This window comes from Siphateles boraxobius, unplaced genomic scaffold, assembly GCF_051911475.1.
Source record: "Siphateles boraxobius isolate OS27281-9 unplaced genomic scaffold, OSU_SipBor_1 192, whole genome shotgun sequence".
NCBI classification, from domain to species: domain Eukaryota; kingdom Metazoa; phylum Chordata; class Actinopteri; order Cypriniformes; family Leuciscidae; genus Siphateles; species Siphateles boraxobius.
This window is the reverse complement of record NW_027508802.1, coordinates 540,832-557,256: the sequence shown is the minus strand read 5'-3', so window position 1 is coordinate 557,256 and position 16,425 is coordinate 540,832. Positions and strand designations below refer to the sequence as shown.

The 16,425-nt window shown below is 37.9% G+C and overlaps 1 protein-coding gene across 1 annotated transcript in view; it reads left to right on the top strand.

Moving 5' to 3' along the window:
* arsb (arylsulfatase B) overlaps positions 1 to 16,425 on the top strand; it is a 41,656-nt gene that overhangs the window by 12,597 nt on the left and 12,634 nt on the right. Inside the window, exons 3-4 of the mRNA XM_077235457.1 lie at positions 13,084 to 13,274; positions 14,442 to 14,649. Of these exons, the coding sequence (XP_077091572.1) occupies positions 13,084 to 13,274; positions 14,442 to 14,649 (399 nt within the window). The remainder of the gene's footprint in view (positions 1 to 13,083; positions 13,275 to 14,441; positions 14,650 to 16,425) is intronic.

Sequence of the window (16,425 nt, the reverse complement as noted above, 5' to 3'; positions counted from 1 at the left end):
AAACAAAACTGTGGATGTCACGAGCCATAAGTGGCCACCAAAATCGTTGCTTGACTAAAAACTTAGTACGATTAACTCCTGGATGACAAGCCACGTTGGAGCAATGACCCCACTGTATAACGTCGGACCGTAATCCCTCCGGCACAAATAAGCGATTCGGTGGGCAACCGGGCGGAGGCATTACCCCTTCTAAGGCCGTCTTGACCTTCAATTCGATCTCCCATACGAGTGTGGAAACAAATAGGGTTTCCGGTAAAATGCACTCGGGAGTAGACGGGCGTTCGGAACGATCAAAAATGCGAGATAAAGAGTCGGGTTTGATGTTCTTAGAACCCGGGCGGTACGAGAGAGAAAAATCAAAACGACCGAAAAAAAGTGCCCACCGAGCCTGCCTGGAGTTCAATCTTTTGGCGGTTCTGATGTACTCTAGATTCTTGTGATCGGTCCAGACGATAAAAGGAACCCCCGCACCTTCTAACCAATGACGCCATTCCTCCAACGCTAACTTGACTGCCAACAACTCCCTGTTACCAATGTCGTAATTGCGTTCGGCTGGGGATAATCGATGAGAAAAAAACGCGCAAGGATGCATCTTATCGTCTGCGGGCGAACGCTGGGACAGGACTGCTCCTACCCCCACCTCTGATGCGTCGACCTCCACCACGAACTGACGTGAAGAATCAGGGGCAACGAGGATGGGAGCTGAAACAAAGCGGCTCTTGAGTTTGGCAAACACAGCCTCGGCTGTATCTGACCACCTGAACGGAGTTCTGGGGGAGGTCAAGGCAGTCAGAGGTGCGGCTAGTTGGCTGAAGTTGCGAATGAAACGCCGATAGAAGTTGGCGAACCCCAGAAACCTCTGCAGGGCCTTACGAGAATCTGGACTTGGCCACTCTACCACAGCCTTAACCTTCTCAGGGTCCACACGCATTCCCTCAGACGAAATGATGTATCCTAGAAAAGGAACAGACTGTGCATGAAAATCGCATTTCTCCGCCTTGACAAAAAGCCCATTCTCTAGCAACCTCTGAAGCACTCGTCGAACGTGTTGCACATGTTCCTGGAGAGACGAGGAAAATATCAATATGTCATCCAGGTAAACATATATGAACTGATCTATCATGTCTCGCAACACGTCATTGACCAGTGCCTGGAAGACTGCTGGGGAGTTGGACAGCCCGAAAGGCATGACCAAGTATTCAAAGTGCCCCCTGGGGGTGTTAAAGGCAGTCTTCCATTCATCCCCCTCCCTAATGCGAACCAGATGATAAGCGTTACGCAAGTCCAATTTCGTGAAAACAGACGCTCCCTGCAACCTCTCGAAGGCTGAAGACATTAACGGCAAAGGATAAGTATTCTTTACCGTGATGTTATTCAGCCCCCGGTAGTCAATACAAGGTCGCAGAGACCCGTCCTTCTTTCCCACAAAAAAGAACCCCGCCCCCGCCGGAGAAGAGGAAGGACGGATGAAACTGGTTGCCAGAGAATCAGAAATATATTTCTCCATAGCCTCCCTCTCCGGATTGGAAAGCGAATATAACTTGCCCTTAGGCGGAGACTTACCTGGCAGTAAATCTATGGCACAGTCATAGGGACGATGCGGAGGAAGAGAAGCAGCCCGAGACTTACTGAACACTTCCTTCAGATCGTGGTACTCCTCGGGCACGTTAGACAAGTCCCCTGCCTCCTCCTGTAACACAAAAACAGGCACAGACGGACAAGCAGACATCAGACAAGACTTATGACATTCCTTGCTCCACTCCAGAATAGCTCTTTGCTGCCAGTCCACACGAGGGTTGTGATGAATGAGCCAGGGGTGTCCAAGAACTACAGGTGCCAGGGGGGAATCCAGTATATAAAAAAAAATAGTTTCTGAGTGATTGCCTGAGGTGATGAGTGTGATGTTTTCGGTGATGAGCGAGATGATGGGAAGTTCTTGACCATTTAATGCGTGTACTGCAATCCTCTGTGTGAGTGGTTTAAGGGGAATCTGAAGTCTATGTGCAAAAGTACTGTCCATAAAATTACCCTCAGCCCCGGAGTCCAGAAGTGCTTGACAGTCGTGCTGGTGAATTGACCATCTCAGTCTTACCGGAAGGAGGGTAGATGTGGATGAGGTCTTCTCGGCGGAGATCCCACCCGATAGTAGCCTCATACTTACTATCGGGCTTGGCCTTTTACCGGGCAGTTGTAGGCAAAGTGTCCCGAACCTCCACAGTATAGGCAGAGGCCCTGGGACCTCCGCCTTTCCCTCTCCTCCCGGGAAAGCCGAGCTCGACCCACCTGCATGGGTTCGTGATCGAAGACTGGGCTGACCACGTCCCTGCCACTGGACCGTTGACCCTCTGCTCCAGCTGGAGACCAAATGGACGGTGCTCTTCCCCCGACTCTGGTGATGCGAGCGTCCACCCTCAGAGCGAGCTCGACGAGTCCATTCAGCGTCGTGGGGAGGTCCAGGGCGTAGATCTCCCTCTGGACGCGGTCAGCCAACCCATGCAGGAACATGTCCCACTGCGCCGCCTCGTTCCACTGGCTTTCGGCCGCCAGGGTGCGGAACTCGATCGAATAGTCCGAGACCGACCTGTCACCCTGACGGAGGTCGGCCAACACCCTGGCAGCCTCTCTCCCCGCGACGGCCCGATCGAACACCCGTCTCATCTCTGAGGAGAGTGCCTGGAACGAGGCACAGCAAGGGTCTTGATTTTCCCACACCGCTGTCCCCCATAACGCCGCCTTTCCGGTCAACAAGGTAATGACAAATGCCACCTTGGCTGGCTCATTATTGAAAGTTCTCGGTTGCAGTGCAAAATGCATGGCACAACGTGTCAGAAATGCTCTGCAGTAAGCAGACTCACCAGCGTATGATTCAGGAACAGGTAGGCGTGGCTCTGATGTCGTAGCGATCGCTGGTGGTGTGGGGGGAACAGCTGGTGTGGGTGGCGCAGCGGGAGCACGAAGTAGTTGGATCTGCTGGGTGAGCTCGGACACCTGCGTCACCAAAGCTTGTACCGCACGACCCGTGTCCCCTAAATTCCTCTCCTGAGAATCCATTCTTCTCGCGCTGTGCTGAAGGAATTCCTCCAACGAGGTCGGCGAACCTGCTGCTTCCATAGCACGGTCAGATCGTTCTGTCATGGTTGTCAAAAACAGGACGGAAGCAATCGCAGGTCTAACTCAGTTCTTTATTGAACAGTGAAAAGATTGACAGGAACACGGGTGTGGACTGATGACGCAGGGACCTCGATGGTCGAAGACGAACCCGTGAAGTGCAGTGGAAACCCAAACGACAATCCAACGAAGAGACGACGACAAATCCAACAGGAACACCACACGGAGAGACAAACATCCAACGAATCCGACAGGAACACCACACGGAGAGACAACATCCAACGATCTGACAAAGGAGATGAGAGAACTGTGAGAATATATGGTGAGATGAGATCGGCTGCAGCTGGTGATGTGATGACGATCAGCTGGAGCGGATCAAGGAATGACACTCATTCACGCCCACTACACACGTGCTTTCATACAACAACATAAACACGAGACGAGAAGGAAACAATGAACTTGTATACCGTGACAATTTCTACATCATTATGCTATTTCTACTTCACTACGCTATTTCTTCTTCACTACGCGATTTCTACTTCACTACGCTGTTTCTACATCATTACGCTGTTTCTACATCATTACGCTGTTTCTACATCATTATGCTATTTCTACATCATTACGCTGTTTCTACATCATTACGCTATTTCTACTTCACTACACTATTTCTACTTCACTACGCTATTTCTACTTCACTACGCTATTTCCACATCATTACGCTATTTCTACTTCACTACGCTATTTCTACTTCACTACGCTATTTCCACATCATTACGCTATTTCTACTTCACTACGCTGTTTCTACATCATTATGCTATTTCCACATCATTACGCTGTTTCTACATCATTACGCTATTTCTACTTCACTACGCTATTTCTACATCATTATGCTATTTCCACATCATTACGCTATTTCTACTTCACTACGCTATTTCTACATCATTATGCTATTTCCACATCATTACGCTGTTTCTACATCATTACGCTATTTCTACTTCACTACGCTATTTCTACTTCACTACGCTATTTCTACATCATTATGCTATTTCCACATCATTACGCTATTTCTACTTCACTACGCTATTTCTACATCATTTTGCTATTTCCACATCATTACGCTGTTTCCACATCATTACGCTGTTTCTACATCATTTTGCTATTTCCACATCATTACGCTATTTCTACATCATTACGCTATTTCTACATCATTACGCTATTTCTACATCATTATGCTATTTCTACATCATTACGCTGTTTCTACATCATTACGCTATTTCTACATCATTACGCTATTTCTACATCATTACGCTGTTTCTACATCATTATGCTATTTCTACATCATTACGCTATTTCTACATCATTATGCTATTTCCACATCATTACGCTGTTTCTACATCATTATGCTATTTCTACATCATTACGCTATTTCTACATCATTACGCTATTTCCACATCATTACGCTATTTCCACATCATTACGCTATTTCCACATCATTACGCTATTTCTACATCATTATGCTATTTCCACATCATTACGCTATTTCCACATCATTACGCTATTTCTACATCATTACGCTATTTCTACATCATTACGCTGTTTCTACTTCACTACGCTATTTCCACATCATTACGCTATTTCTACTTCACTACGCTATTTCTACTTCACTACGCGATTTCTACTTCACTACGCTATTTCTACTTCACTACGCTATTTCTACATCATTACGCTGTTTCTACATCATTACGCTATTTCTACTTCACTACGCTATTTCTACATCATTACGCTATTTCCACATCATTACGCTATTTCCACATCATTACGCTATTTCCACATCATTACGCTATTTCTACTTCACTACGCTATTTCTACATTATTATGCTATTTCCACATCATTACGCTATTTCTACTTCACGACGCTATTTCTACTTCACTACGCTATTTCTACATCATTATGCTATTTCCACATCATTACGCTGTTTCCACATCATTACGCTGTTTCTACATCATTACGCTATTTCTACTTCACTACGCTATTTCTACATCATTATGCTATTTCCACATCATTACGCTATTTCTACTTCACTACGCTATTTCTACTTCACTACGCTATTTCTACATCATTACGCTATTTCTACATCATTACGCTATTTCTACATCATTACGCTGTTTCTACATCATTATGCTATTTCTACATCATTACGCTATTTCTACTTCACTACGCTATTTCTACTTCACTACGCTATTTCTACATCATTATGCTATTTCTACATCATTACGCTATTTCTACATCATTACGCTGTTTCTACATCATTACGCTGTTTCTACATCATTATGCTATTTCTACGTCATTATGCTATTTCTACATCATTATGCTATTTCTACATCATTATGCTATTTCTACATCATTATGCTATTTCTACATCATTACGCTATTTCTACATCATTACGCTATTTCTACATCATTACGCTGTTTCTACTTCACTACGCTATTTCCACATCATTACGCTATTTCTACATCATTACGCTGTTTCTACTTCACTACGCTATTTCCACATCATTACGCTATTTCTACTTCACTACGCTATTTCTACATCATTACTCTATTTCCACATCATTACGCTATTTCTACTTCACTACGCTATTTCTACATCATTATGCTGTTTCTACATCATTACGCTGTTTCTACATCATTACGCTATTTCTACATCATTACGCTATTTCTACATCATTACGCTATTTCTACATCATTACGCTGTTTCTACATCATTACGCTATTTCTACATCATTACGCTATTTCTACATCATTACGCTGTTTCTACTTCACTACGCTATTTCCACATCATTACGCTATTTCTACTTCACTACGCTATTTCTACTTCACTACGCGATTTCTACTTCACTACGCTATTTCCACATCATTACGCTGTTTCCACATCATTACGCTATTTCTACATCATTACGCTATTTCTACATCATTACGCTGTTTCTACTTCACTACGCTATTTCCACATCATTACGCTATTTCTACTTCACTACGCTATTTCTACTTCACTACGCGATTTCTACTTCACTACGCTATTTCTACTTCACTACGCTATTTCTACATCATTACGCTGTTTCTACATCATTACGCTATTTCTACTTCACTACGCTATTTCTACATCATTACGCTATTTCCACATCATTACGCTATTTCCACATCATTACGCTATTTCCACATCATTACGCTATTTCTACTTCACTACGCTATTTCTACATTATTATGCTATTTCCACATCATTACGCTATTTCTACTTCACGACGCTATTTCTACTTCACTACGCTATTTCTACATCATTATGCTATTTCCACATCATTACGCTGTTTCCACATCATTACGCTGTTTCTACATCATTACGCTATTTCTACTTCACTACGCTATTTCTACATCATTATGCTATTTCCACATCATTACGCTATTTCTACTTCACTACGCTATTTCTACTTCACTACGCTATTTCTACATCATTACGCTATTTCTACATCATTACGCTATTTCTACATCATTACGCTGTTTCTACATCATTATGCTATTTCTACATCATTACGCTATTTCTACTTCACTACGCTATTTCTACTTCACTACGCTATTTCTACATCATTATGCTATTTCTACATCATTACGCTATTTCTACATCATTACGCTGTTTCTACATCATTACGCTGTTTCTACATCATTATGCTATTTCTACGTCATTATGCTATTTCTACATCATTATGCTATTTCTACATCATTATGCTATTTCTACTTCACTACGCTATTTCTACATCATTATGCTATTTCCACATCATTACGCTGTTTCCACATCATTACGCTGTTTCTACATCATTACGCTATTTCTACTTCACTACGCTATTTCTACATCATTATGCTATTTCCACATCATTACGCTATTTCTACTTCACTACGCTATTTCTACTTCACTACGCTATTTCTACATCATTACGCTATTTCTACATCATTACGCTATTTCTACATCATTACGCTGTTTCTACATCATTATGCTATTTCTACATCATTACGCTATTTCTACTTCACTACGCTATTTCTACTTCACTACGCTATTTCTACATCATTATGCTATTTCTACATCATTACGCTATTTCTACATCATTACGCTGTTTCTACATCATTACGCTGTTTCTACATCATTATGCTATTTCTACGTCATTATGCTATTTCTACATCATTATGCTATTTCTACATCATTATGCTATTTCTACATCATTATGCTATTTCTACATCATTACGCTATTTCTACATCATTACGCTATTTCTACATCATTACGCTGTTTCTACTTCACTACGCTATTTCCACATCATTACGCTATTTCTACATCATTACGCTGTTTCTACTTCACTACGCTATTTCCACATCATTACGCTATTTCTACTTCACTACGCTATTTCTACATCATTACTCTATTTCCACATCATTACGCTATTTCTACTTCACTACGCTATTTCTACATCATTATGCTGTTTCTACATCATTACGCTGTTTCTACATCATTACGCTATTTCTACATCATTACGCTATTTCTACATCATTACGCTATTTCTACATCATTACGCTGTTTCTACATCATTACGCTATTTCTACATCATTACGCTATTTCTACATCATTACGCTGTTTCTACTTCACTACGCTATTTCCACATCATTACGCTATTTCTACTTCACTACGCTATTTCTACTTCACTACGCGATTTCTACTTCACTACGCTATTTCCACATCATTACGCTGTTTCCACATCATTACGCTATTTCTACATCATTACGCTATTTCTACATCATTACGCTGTTTCTACTTCACTACGCTATTTCCACATCATTACGCTATTTCTACTTCACTACGCTATTTCTACTTCACTACGCGATTTCTACTTCACTACGCTATTTCTACTTCACTACGCTATTTCTACATCATTACGCTGTTTCTACATCATTACGCTATTTCTACTTCACTACGCTATTTCTACATCATTACGCTATTTCCACATCATTACGCTATTTCCACATCATTACGCTATTTCCACATCATTACGCTATTTCTACTTCACTACGCTATTTCTACATTATTATGCTATTTCCACATCATTACGCTATTTCTACTTCACGACGCTATTTCTACTTCACTACGCTATTTCTACATCATTATGCTATTTCCACATCATTACGCTGTTTCCACATCATTACGCTGTTTCTACATCATTACGCTATTTCTACTTCACTACGCTATTTCTACATCATTATGCTATTTCCACATCATTACGCTATTTCTACTTCACTACGCTATTTCTACTTCACTACGCTATTTCTACATCATTACGCTATTTCTACATCATTACGCTATTTCTACATCATTACGCTGTTTCTACATCATTATGCTATTTCTACATCATTACGCTATTTCTACTTCACTACGCTATTTCTACTTCACTACGCTATTTCTACATCATTATGCTATTTCTACATCATTACGCTATTTCTACATCATTACGCTGTTTCTACATCATTACGCTGTTTCTACATCATTATGCTATTTCTACGTCATTATGCTATTTCTACATCATTATGCTATTTCTACATCATTATGCTATTTCTACATCATTATGCTATTTCTACATCATTACGCTATTTCTACATCATTACGCTATTTCTACATCATTACGCTGTTTCTACTTCACTACGCTATTTCCACATCATTACGCTATTTCTACATCATTACGCTGTTTCTACTTCACTACGCTATTTCCACATCATTACGCTATTTCTACTTCACTACGCTATTTCTACATCATTACTCTATTTCCACATCATTACGCTATTTCTACTTCACTACGCTATTTCTACATCATTATGCTGTTTCTACATCATTACGCTGTTTCTACATCATTACGCTATTTCTACTTCACTACGCTATTTCTACATCATTACGCTATTTCCACATCATTACGCTATTTCCACATCATTACGCTATTTCTACATCATTATGCTATTTCCACATCATTACGCTATTTCCACATCATTACGCTATTTCTACATCATTACGCTATTTCTACATCATTACGCTGTTTCTACTTCACTACGCTATTTCCACATCATTACGCTATTTCTACTTCACTACGCTATTTCTACTTCACTACGCGATTTCTACTTCACTACGCTATTTCTACTTCACTACGCTATTTCTACTTCACTACGCTATTTCCACATCATTACGCTGTTTCTACATCATTACGCTATTTCTACTTCACTACGCTATTTCTACATCATTACGCTATTTCCACATCATTACGCTATTTCCACATCATTACGCTATTTCCACATCATTACGCTATTTCCACATCATTACGCTGTTTCTACTTCACTACGCTATTTCTACATTATTATGCTATTTCCACATCATTACGCTATTTCTACTTCACTACGCTATTTCTACTTCACTACGCTATTTCTACATCATTATGCTATTTCCACATCATTACGCTGTTTCCACATCATTACGCTGTTTCTACATCATTACGCTATTTCTACTTCACTACGCTATTTCTACATCATTATGCTATTTCCACATCATTACGCTATTTCTACTTCACTACGCTATTTCTACTTCACTACGCTATTTCTACATCATTACGCTATTTCTACATCATTACGCTATTTCTACATCATTACGCTGTTTCTACATCATTATGCTATTTCTACATCATTACGCTATTTCTACTTCACTACGCTATTTCTACTTCACTACGCTATTTCTACATCATTATGCTATTTCTACATCATTACGCTATTTCTACATCATTACGCTGTTTCTACATCATTACGCTATTTCTACATCATTACGCTATTTCTACATCATTACGCTGTTTCTACTTCACTACGCTATTTCCACATCATTACGCTATTTCTACTTCACTACGCTATTTCTACTTCACTACGCGATTTCTACTTCACTACGCTATTTCCACATCATTACGCTGTTTCTACTTCACTACGCTATTTCTACTTCACTACGCTATTTCTACTTCACTACGCGATTTCTACTTCACTACGCTATTTCTACATCATTACGCTGTTTCTACATCATTACGCTGTTTCTACATCATTACGCTATTTCTACATCATTACGCTATTTCTACATCATTACGCTATTTCTACATCATTACGCTGTTTCTACATCATTATGCTATTTCTACATCATTACGCTATTTCTACTTCACTACGCTATTTCTACTTCACTACGCTATTTCTACATCATTATGCTATTTCTACATCATTACGCTATTTCTACATCATTACGCTGTTTCTACATCATTACGCTGTTTCTACATCATTACGCTATTTCTACATCATTACGCTATTTCTACATCATTACGCTGTTTCTACATCATTATGCTATTTCTACATCATTACGCTATTTCTACATCATTACGCTGTTTCTACATCATTATGCTATTTCTACATCATTACGCTATTTCCACATCATTACGCTATTTCTACATCATTACGCTATTTCTACATCATTACGCTATTTCTACATCATTACGCTGTTCTTACATCATTATGCTATTTCTACATCATTACGCTATTTCTACATCATTACGCTGTTTCTACATCATTACGCTATTTCTACATCATTACGCTATTTCTACATCATTATGCTATTTCTACATCATTATGCTATTTCTACATCATTACGCTGTTTCTACATCATTATGCTATTTCTACATCATTACGCTATTTCTACATCATTACGCTATTTCTACATCATTACGCTGTTTCTACATCATTACGCGATTTCTACATCATTACGCTATTTCTACATCATTACGCTATTTCTACATCATTACGCTGTTTCTACATCATTATGCTATTTCTACATCATTATGCTATTTCTACATCATTATGCTATTTCTACATCATTACGCTATTTCTACATCATTACGCTATTTCTACATCATTATGCTATTTCTACATCATTACGCTGTTTCTACATCATTACGCTATTTCTACATCATTACGCTATTTCTACATCATTACACTATTTCTACATCATTACGCTATTTCTACATCATTACGCTATTTCTACATCATTATGCTATTTCTACATCATTACGCTATTTCTACATCATTACGCTATTTCTACATCATTATGCTATTTCTACATCATTACGCTATTTCTACATCATTACGCTATTTCTACATCATTATGCTATTTCTACATCATTACGCTGTTTCTACATCATTATGCTATTTCTACATCATTACGCTATTTCTACATCATTACGCTATTTCTACATCATTATGCTATTTCTACATCATTATGCTATTTCTACATCATTACGCTATTTCTACATCATTACACTATTTCTACATCATTACGCTATTTCTACATCATTATGCTATTTCTACATCATTACGCTGTTTCTACATCATTATGCTATTTCTACATCATTACGCTATTTCTACATCATTACGCTGTTTCTACATCATTATGCTATTTCTACATCATTATGCTATTTCTACATCATTACGCTATTTCTACATCATTACGCTATTTCTACATCATTACGCTGTTTCTACATCATTACGCTATTTCTACATCATTACGCTATTTCTACATCATTACGCTATTTCTACATCATTACGCTATTTCTACATCATTATGCTATTTCTACATCATGACGCTATTTCTACATCATTACGCTATTTCTACATCATTATGCTATTTCTACATCATTACGCTATTTCTACATCATTACGCTATTTCTACATCATTACACTATTTCTACATCATTACGCTGTTTCTACATCATTACGCTATTTCTACATCATTACGCTATTTCTACATCATTATGCTATTTCTACATCATTACGCTATTTCTACATCATTATGCTATTTCTACATCATTATGCTATTTCTACATCATTACGCTATTTCTACATCATTACGCTATTTCTACATCATTACGCTATTTCTACATCATTATGCTATTTCTACATCATTACGCTATTTCTACATCATTATGCTATTTCTACATCATTATGCTATTTCTACATCATTAAGCTATTTCTACATCATTAAGCTATTTCTACATCATTACGCTATTTCTACAGTATTATGCTATTTCTACATCATTACGCTATTTCTACATCATTAAGCTATTTCTACATCATTAAGCTATTTCTACATCATTACACTATTTCTACATCATTAAGCTATTTCTACATCATTACGCTATTTCTACAGTATTATGCTATTTCTACATCATTATGCTATTTCTACATCATTATGCTATTTCTACATCATTATGCTATTTCTACATCATTACGCTATTTCTACATCATTACGCTATTTCTACATCATTACGCTATTTCTACATCATTAAGCTATTTCTACATCATTATGCTATTTCTACATCATTATGCTATTTCTACATCATTACGCTATTTCTACATCATTATGCTATTTCTACATCATTACGCTATTTCTACATCATTACGCTATTTCTACATCATTATGCTATTTCTACATCATTATGCTATTTCTACATCATTACGCTATTTCTACATCATTATGCTATTTCTACATCATTACACTATTTCTACATCATTACACTATTTCTACGTCATTACGCTATTTCTACAGTATTATGCTATATCTATGTCATTGTACATGTAAACACTTGATCGGATTGAAACCCAAAAACTGAAAGACTGCACACGTACAATGACATAGATATAGCAGAATGATGTAGAAATAGTGTAATGATGATCGAGCTCAATCGGATCGATTAATGTGTTTTACATGAAGGCTTTTCAGTCCCGTTGATCCGTCAATCACTAACGGATGATTTGGTTGCATGTAAACGCAGTGTGAGCCAGGGACAGATGCTTGATGCTGCTCGTGTGTGTGTGTGTGCAGGATACCTCACGGGTTCAGAGCATTACTTCACTCATCACAGGTGTAGTGTGATCGCTCCTCTGAACGTGACGCGCTGCGCTCTGGACCTGCGGGACGGCGAGGAGCCGGCCGCTCATTACACGGGCCAATACTCCACAGAACTCTTCTCTCAGAGAGCCGAGGACATCATCACACGCCACGCGCCCGAGGAGGTACTCGCGCTCCTTCAGGTCCCATAGACACACGCATGCATATGATATAGGGGTGTGCGAGTGCGATGTCACGATTTTTGATAGTGGACGATTAAAATGTCTCCAATCTGCGTTTGAAGAAATCTGGAAGTGTCGTGTGACAGTGCGTTCTATCAGTTCAGTTCTGTCGAACAGCGGCTGGTTACTGGACGAAGTTCTCTTTCCAGTCTTATTGCGCTAATACTGTCAGATACACACCAGCTTCACATAAACACAGCTGGTAATATCTAAAGTGAAAGCAAACTTTTGACAGAAAATCAGGTGTGTGTCATAAATGCGTGTATATCCGATGTGTTCAGGTCTTAAAGTGACAGTAGCCTAATAGTAAACATGCTCCCGCTTGTCCTTAAAGGGACAGATCAGCCAAAAATAATAATTCTATCCTTATTTACTCTCTATTGTTGTGCCAAACTGTATTCATTTTTTTCTTGTGTTGACCACAAAATAAGATATTTTGAATAATGTTGCTAACGTTGCTGGACCGTTGACTATGGAAGTCTCTGGGGACCAGCAACTGAACTTTGGTTACCCACACATTCTTCAAAATAACTTTTATTTTCAACAGAAATTTATTCGGGTTTAAAACAACTTGAGAGAGTAAATAATTACATTTTTCCTTTTAATGTTAATAAAACAAAAAACAAAGTGAAACTCACTCACTGCTCTTGACTGAGAACTTTAATCGTAGCTTTAATAATCATAATCAATGTATAATTTATACAGTGAACACTATGTAGTGTTTTATTTTTATATCTGTTCATTTAATTTCTTTCTTGAATGCTACTGTTAAATACACCTGTAGCTGAAAAAATATACAACTCTTTATTTCATTTGGATATTATGCTGTGTAAATGTAATGTATATCTTTGTTCTTATTTTTTAATGACAAAAAAAGATTTTTATCTTCGCCACTTTGGCCTAAATGTGTGCCTATCTCTATTTTATTTTATATTTTGTGAGCTTGTAAGGTTTTGAATTTAAGAACCCAAAAAGGTCCTAAAAAGCCCTAAATCAGATTTCAAAGCTACTGTCAGAATGGGAAAGTCATTGGTCTGACAGAGGCAGGGAAACACATGCATCTCTGGTGTCTGTGAATAACAAGGAAAAGTGTGTTCTGTTGTTCTGCAGCCGCTGTTCCTCTATGTGGCGCTGCAGGCGGTTCACGCGCCCCTCCAGGTGCCCGAGCGCTACGTCGCCCCCTACAGCTCCATCAAGGACGAGCACCGGCGCAAGTACGCCGGCATGGTGTCGGCGATGGATGAGGCCGTCGGGAACATTAGCCGCGCTCTTCAGGACGCTGGACTGTGGAACAACACCGTTCTCATCTTCTCCACAGGTACTTAGAAGCTCCAGAAGCTCAAGTGGCAAATGTGGAACGAATAATTGTCGACGTGCTGTTGAATTATTCGAAAAATAATGCACGAAACATGGTTCAGATGATGCATTTCAGGACGTTTGTCAAGTTTTTGTCATTAAAACGCTCTTGTTTGTAGGACTAATTTCTTACGCATGTAATCCCAAGCCTCCGTTGCTAATTCCATGAAGTTATTAATGCCGTTATTAATGCAGTTATTAATGCTGTTATTAGTGCAGTTATTAGTGCAGTTATTAGTGCAGTTATTAATGCTGTTATTAATGCTGTTATTAGTGCAGTTATTAATGCTGTTATTAGTGCAGTTATTAATGCTGTTATTAATGCTGTTATTAATGCAGTTATTAGTGCAGTTATTAATGCTGTTATTAATGCTGTTATTAATGCTGTTATTAATGCTGTTATTAGTGCAGTTATTAATGCTGTTATTAATGCTGTTATTAATGCAGTTATTAATGCAGTTATTAATGCTGTTAATGCAGTTATTAATGCAGTTATTAATGCTGTTATTAGTGCAGTTATTAATGCAGTTATTAATGCAGTTATTAGTGCAGTTATTAATGCAGTTATTAGTGCAGTTATTAATGCAGTTATTAGTGCAGTTATTAATGCAGTTATTAATGCTGTTATTAATGCTGTTATTAGTGCAGTTATTAATGCAGTTATTAATGCAGTTATTAGTGCAGTTATTAATGCAGTTATTAGTGCAGTTATTAATGCAGTTATTAGTGCAGTTATTAATGCTGTTATTAATGCTGTTATTAATGCTGTTATTAATGCAGTTATTAATGCAGTTATTAGTGCAGTTATTAATGCTGTTATTAATGCTGTTATTAATGCTGTTATTAATGCAGTTATTAATGCAGTTATTAATGCTGTTAATGCAGTTATTAATGCAGTTATTAATGCTGTTATTAGTGCAGTTATTAATGCAGTTATTAATGCAGTTATTAGTGCAGTTATTAATGCAGTTATTAGTGCAGTTATTAATGCAGTTATTAATGCAGTTATTAATGCTGTTAATGCAGTTATTAATGCAGTTATTAATGCAGTTATTAATGCAGTTATTAATGCTGTTAATGCAGTTATTAATGCAGTTATTAATGCAGTTATTAATGCTGTTATTAATGCTGTTATTAATGCTGTTATTAATGCAGTTATTAATGCTGTTATTAATGCAGTTATTAATGCAGTTATTAATGCAGTTATTAATGCAGTTATTAATGCAGTTATTAATGCTGTTAATGCAGTTATTAATGCAGTTATTAATGCAGTTATTAATGCTGTTATTAATGCTGTTATTAATGCAGTTATTAGTGCAGTTATTAATGCAGTTATTAATGCAGTTATTAATGCAGTTATTAATGCTGTTATTAGTGCAGTTATTAATGCTGTTATTAATGCTGTTATTAATGCAGTTATTAGTGCAGTTATTAGTGCAGTTATTAATGCTGTTATTAATGCTGTTATTAATGCTGTTATTAATGCAGTTATTAGTGCAGTTATTAATGCAGTTATTAATGCTGTTATTAATGCTGTTATTAATGCAGTTATTAGTGCAGTTATTAGTGCCGTTATTAATGCAGTTATTAATGCTGTTATTAATGCAGTTATTAATGCTGTTATTAATGCAGTTATTAGTGCAGTTATTAATGCAGTTATTAATGCAGTTATTAGTGCTGCTGTTAATGCAGTTATTAATGCAGTTATTAATGCAGTTATTAATGCAGTTATTAATGC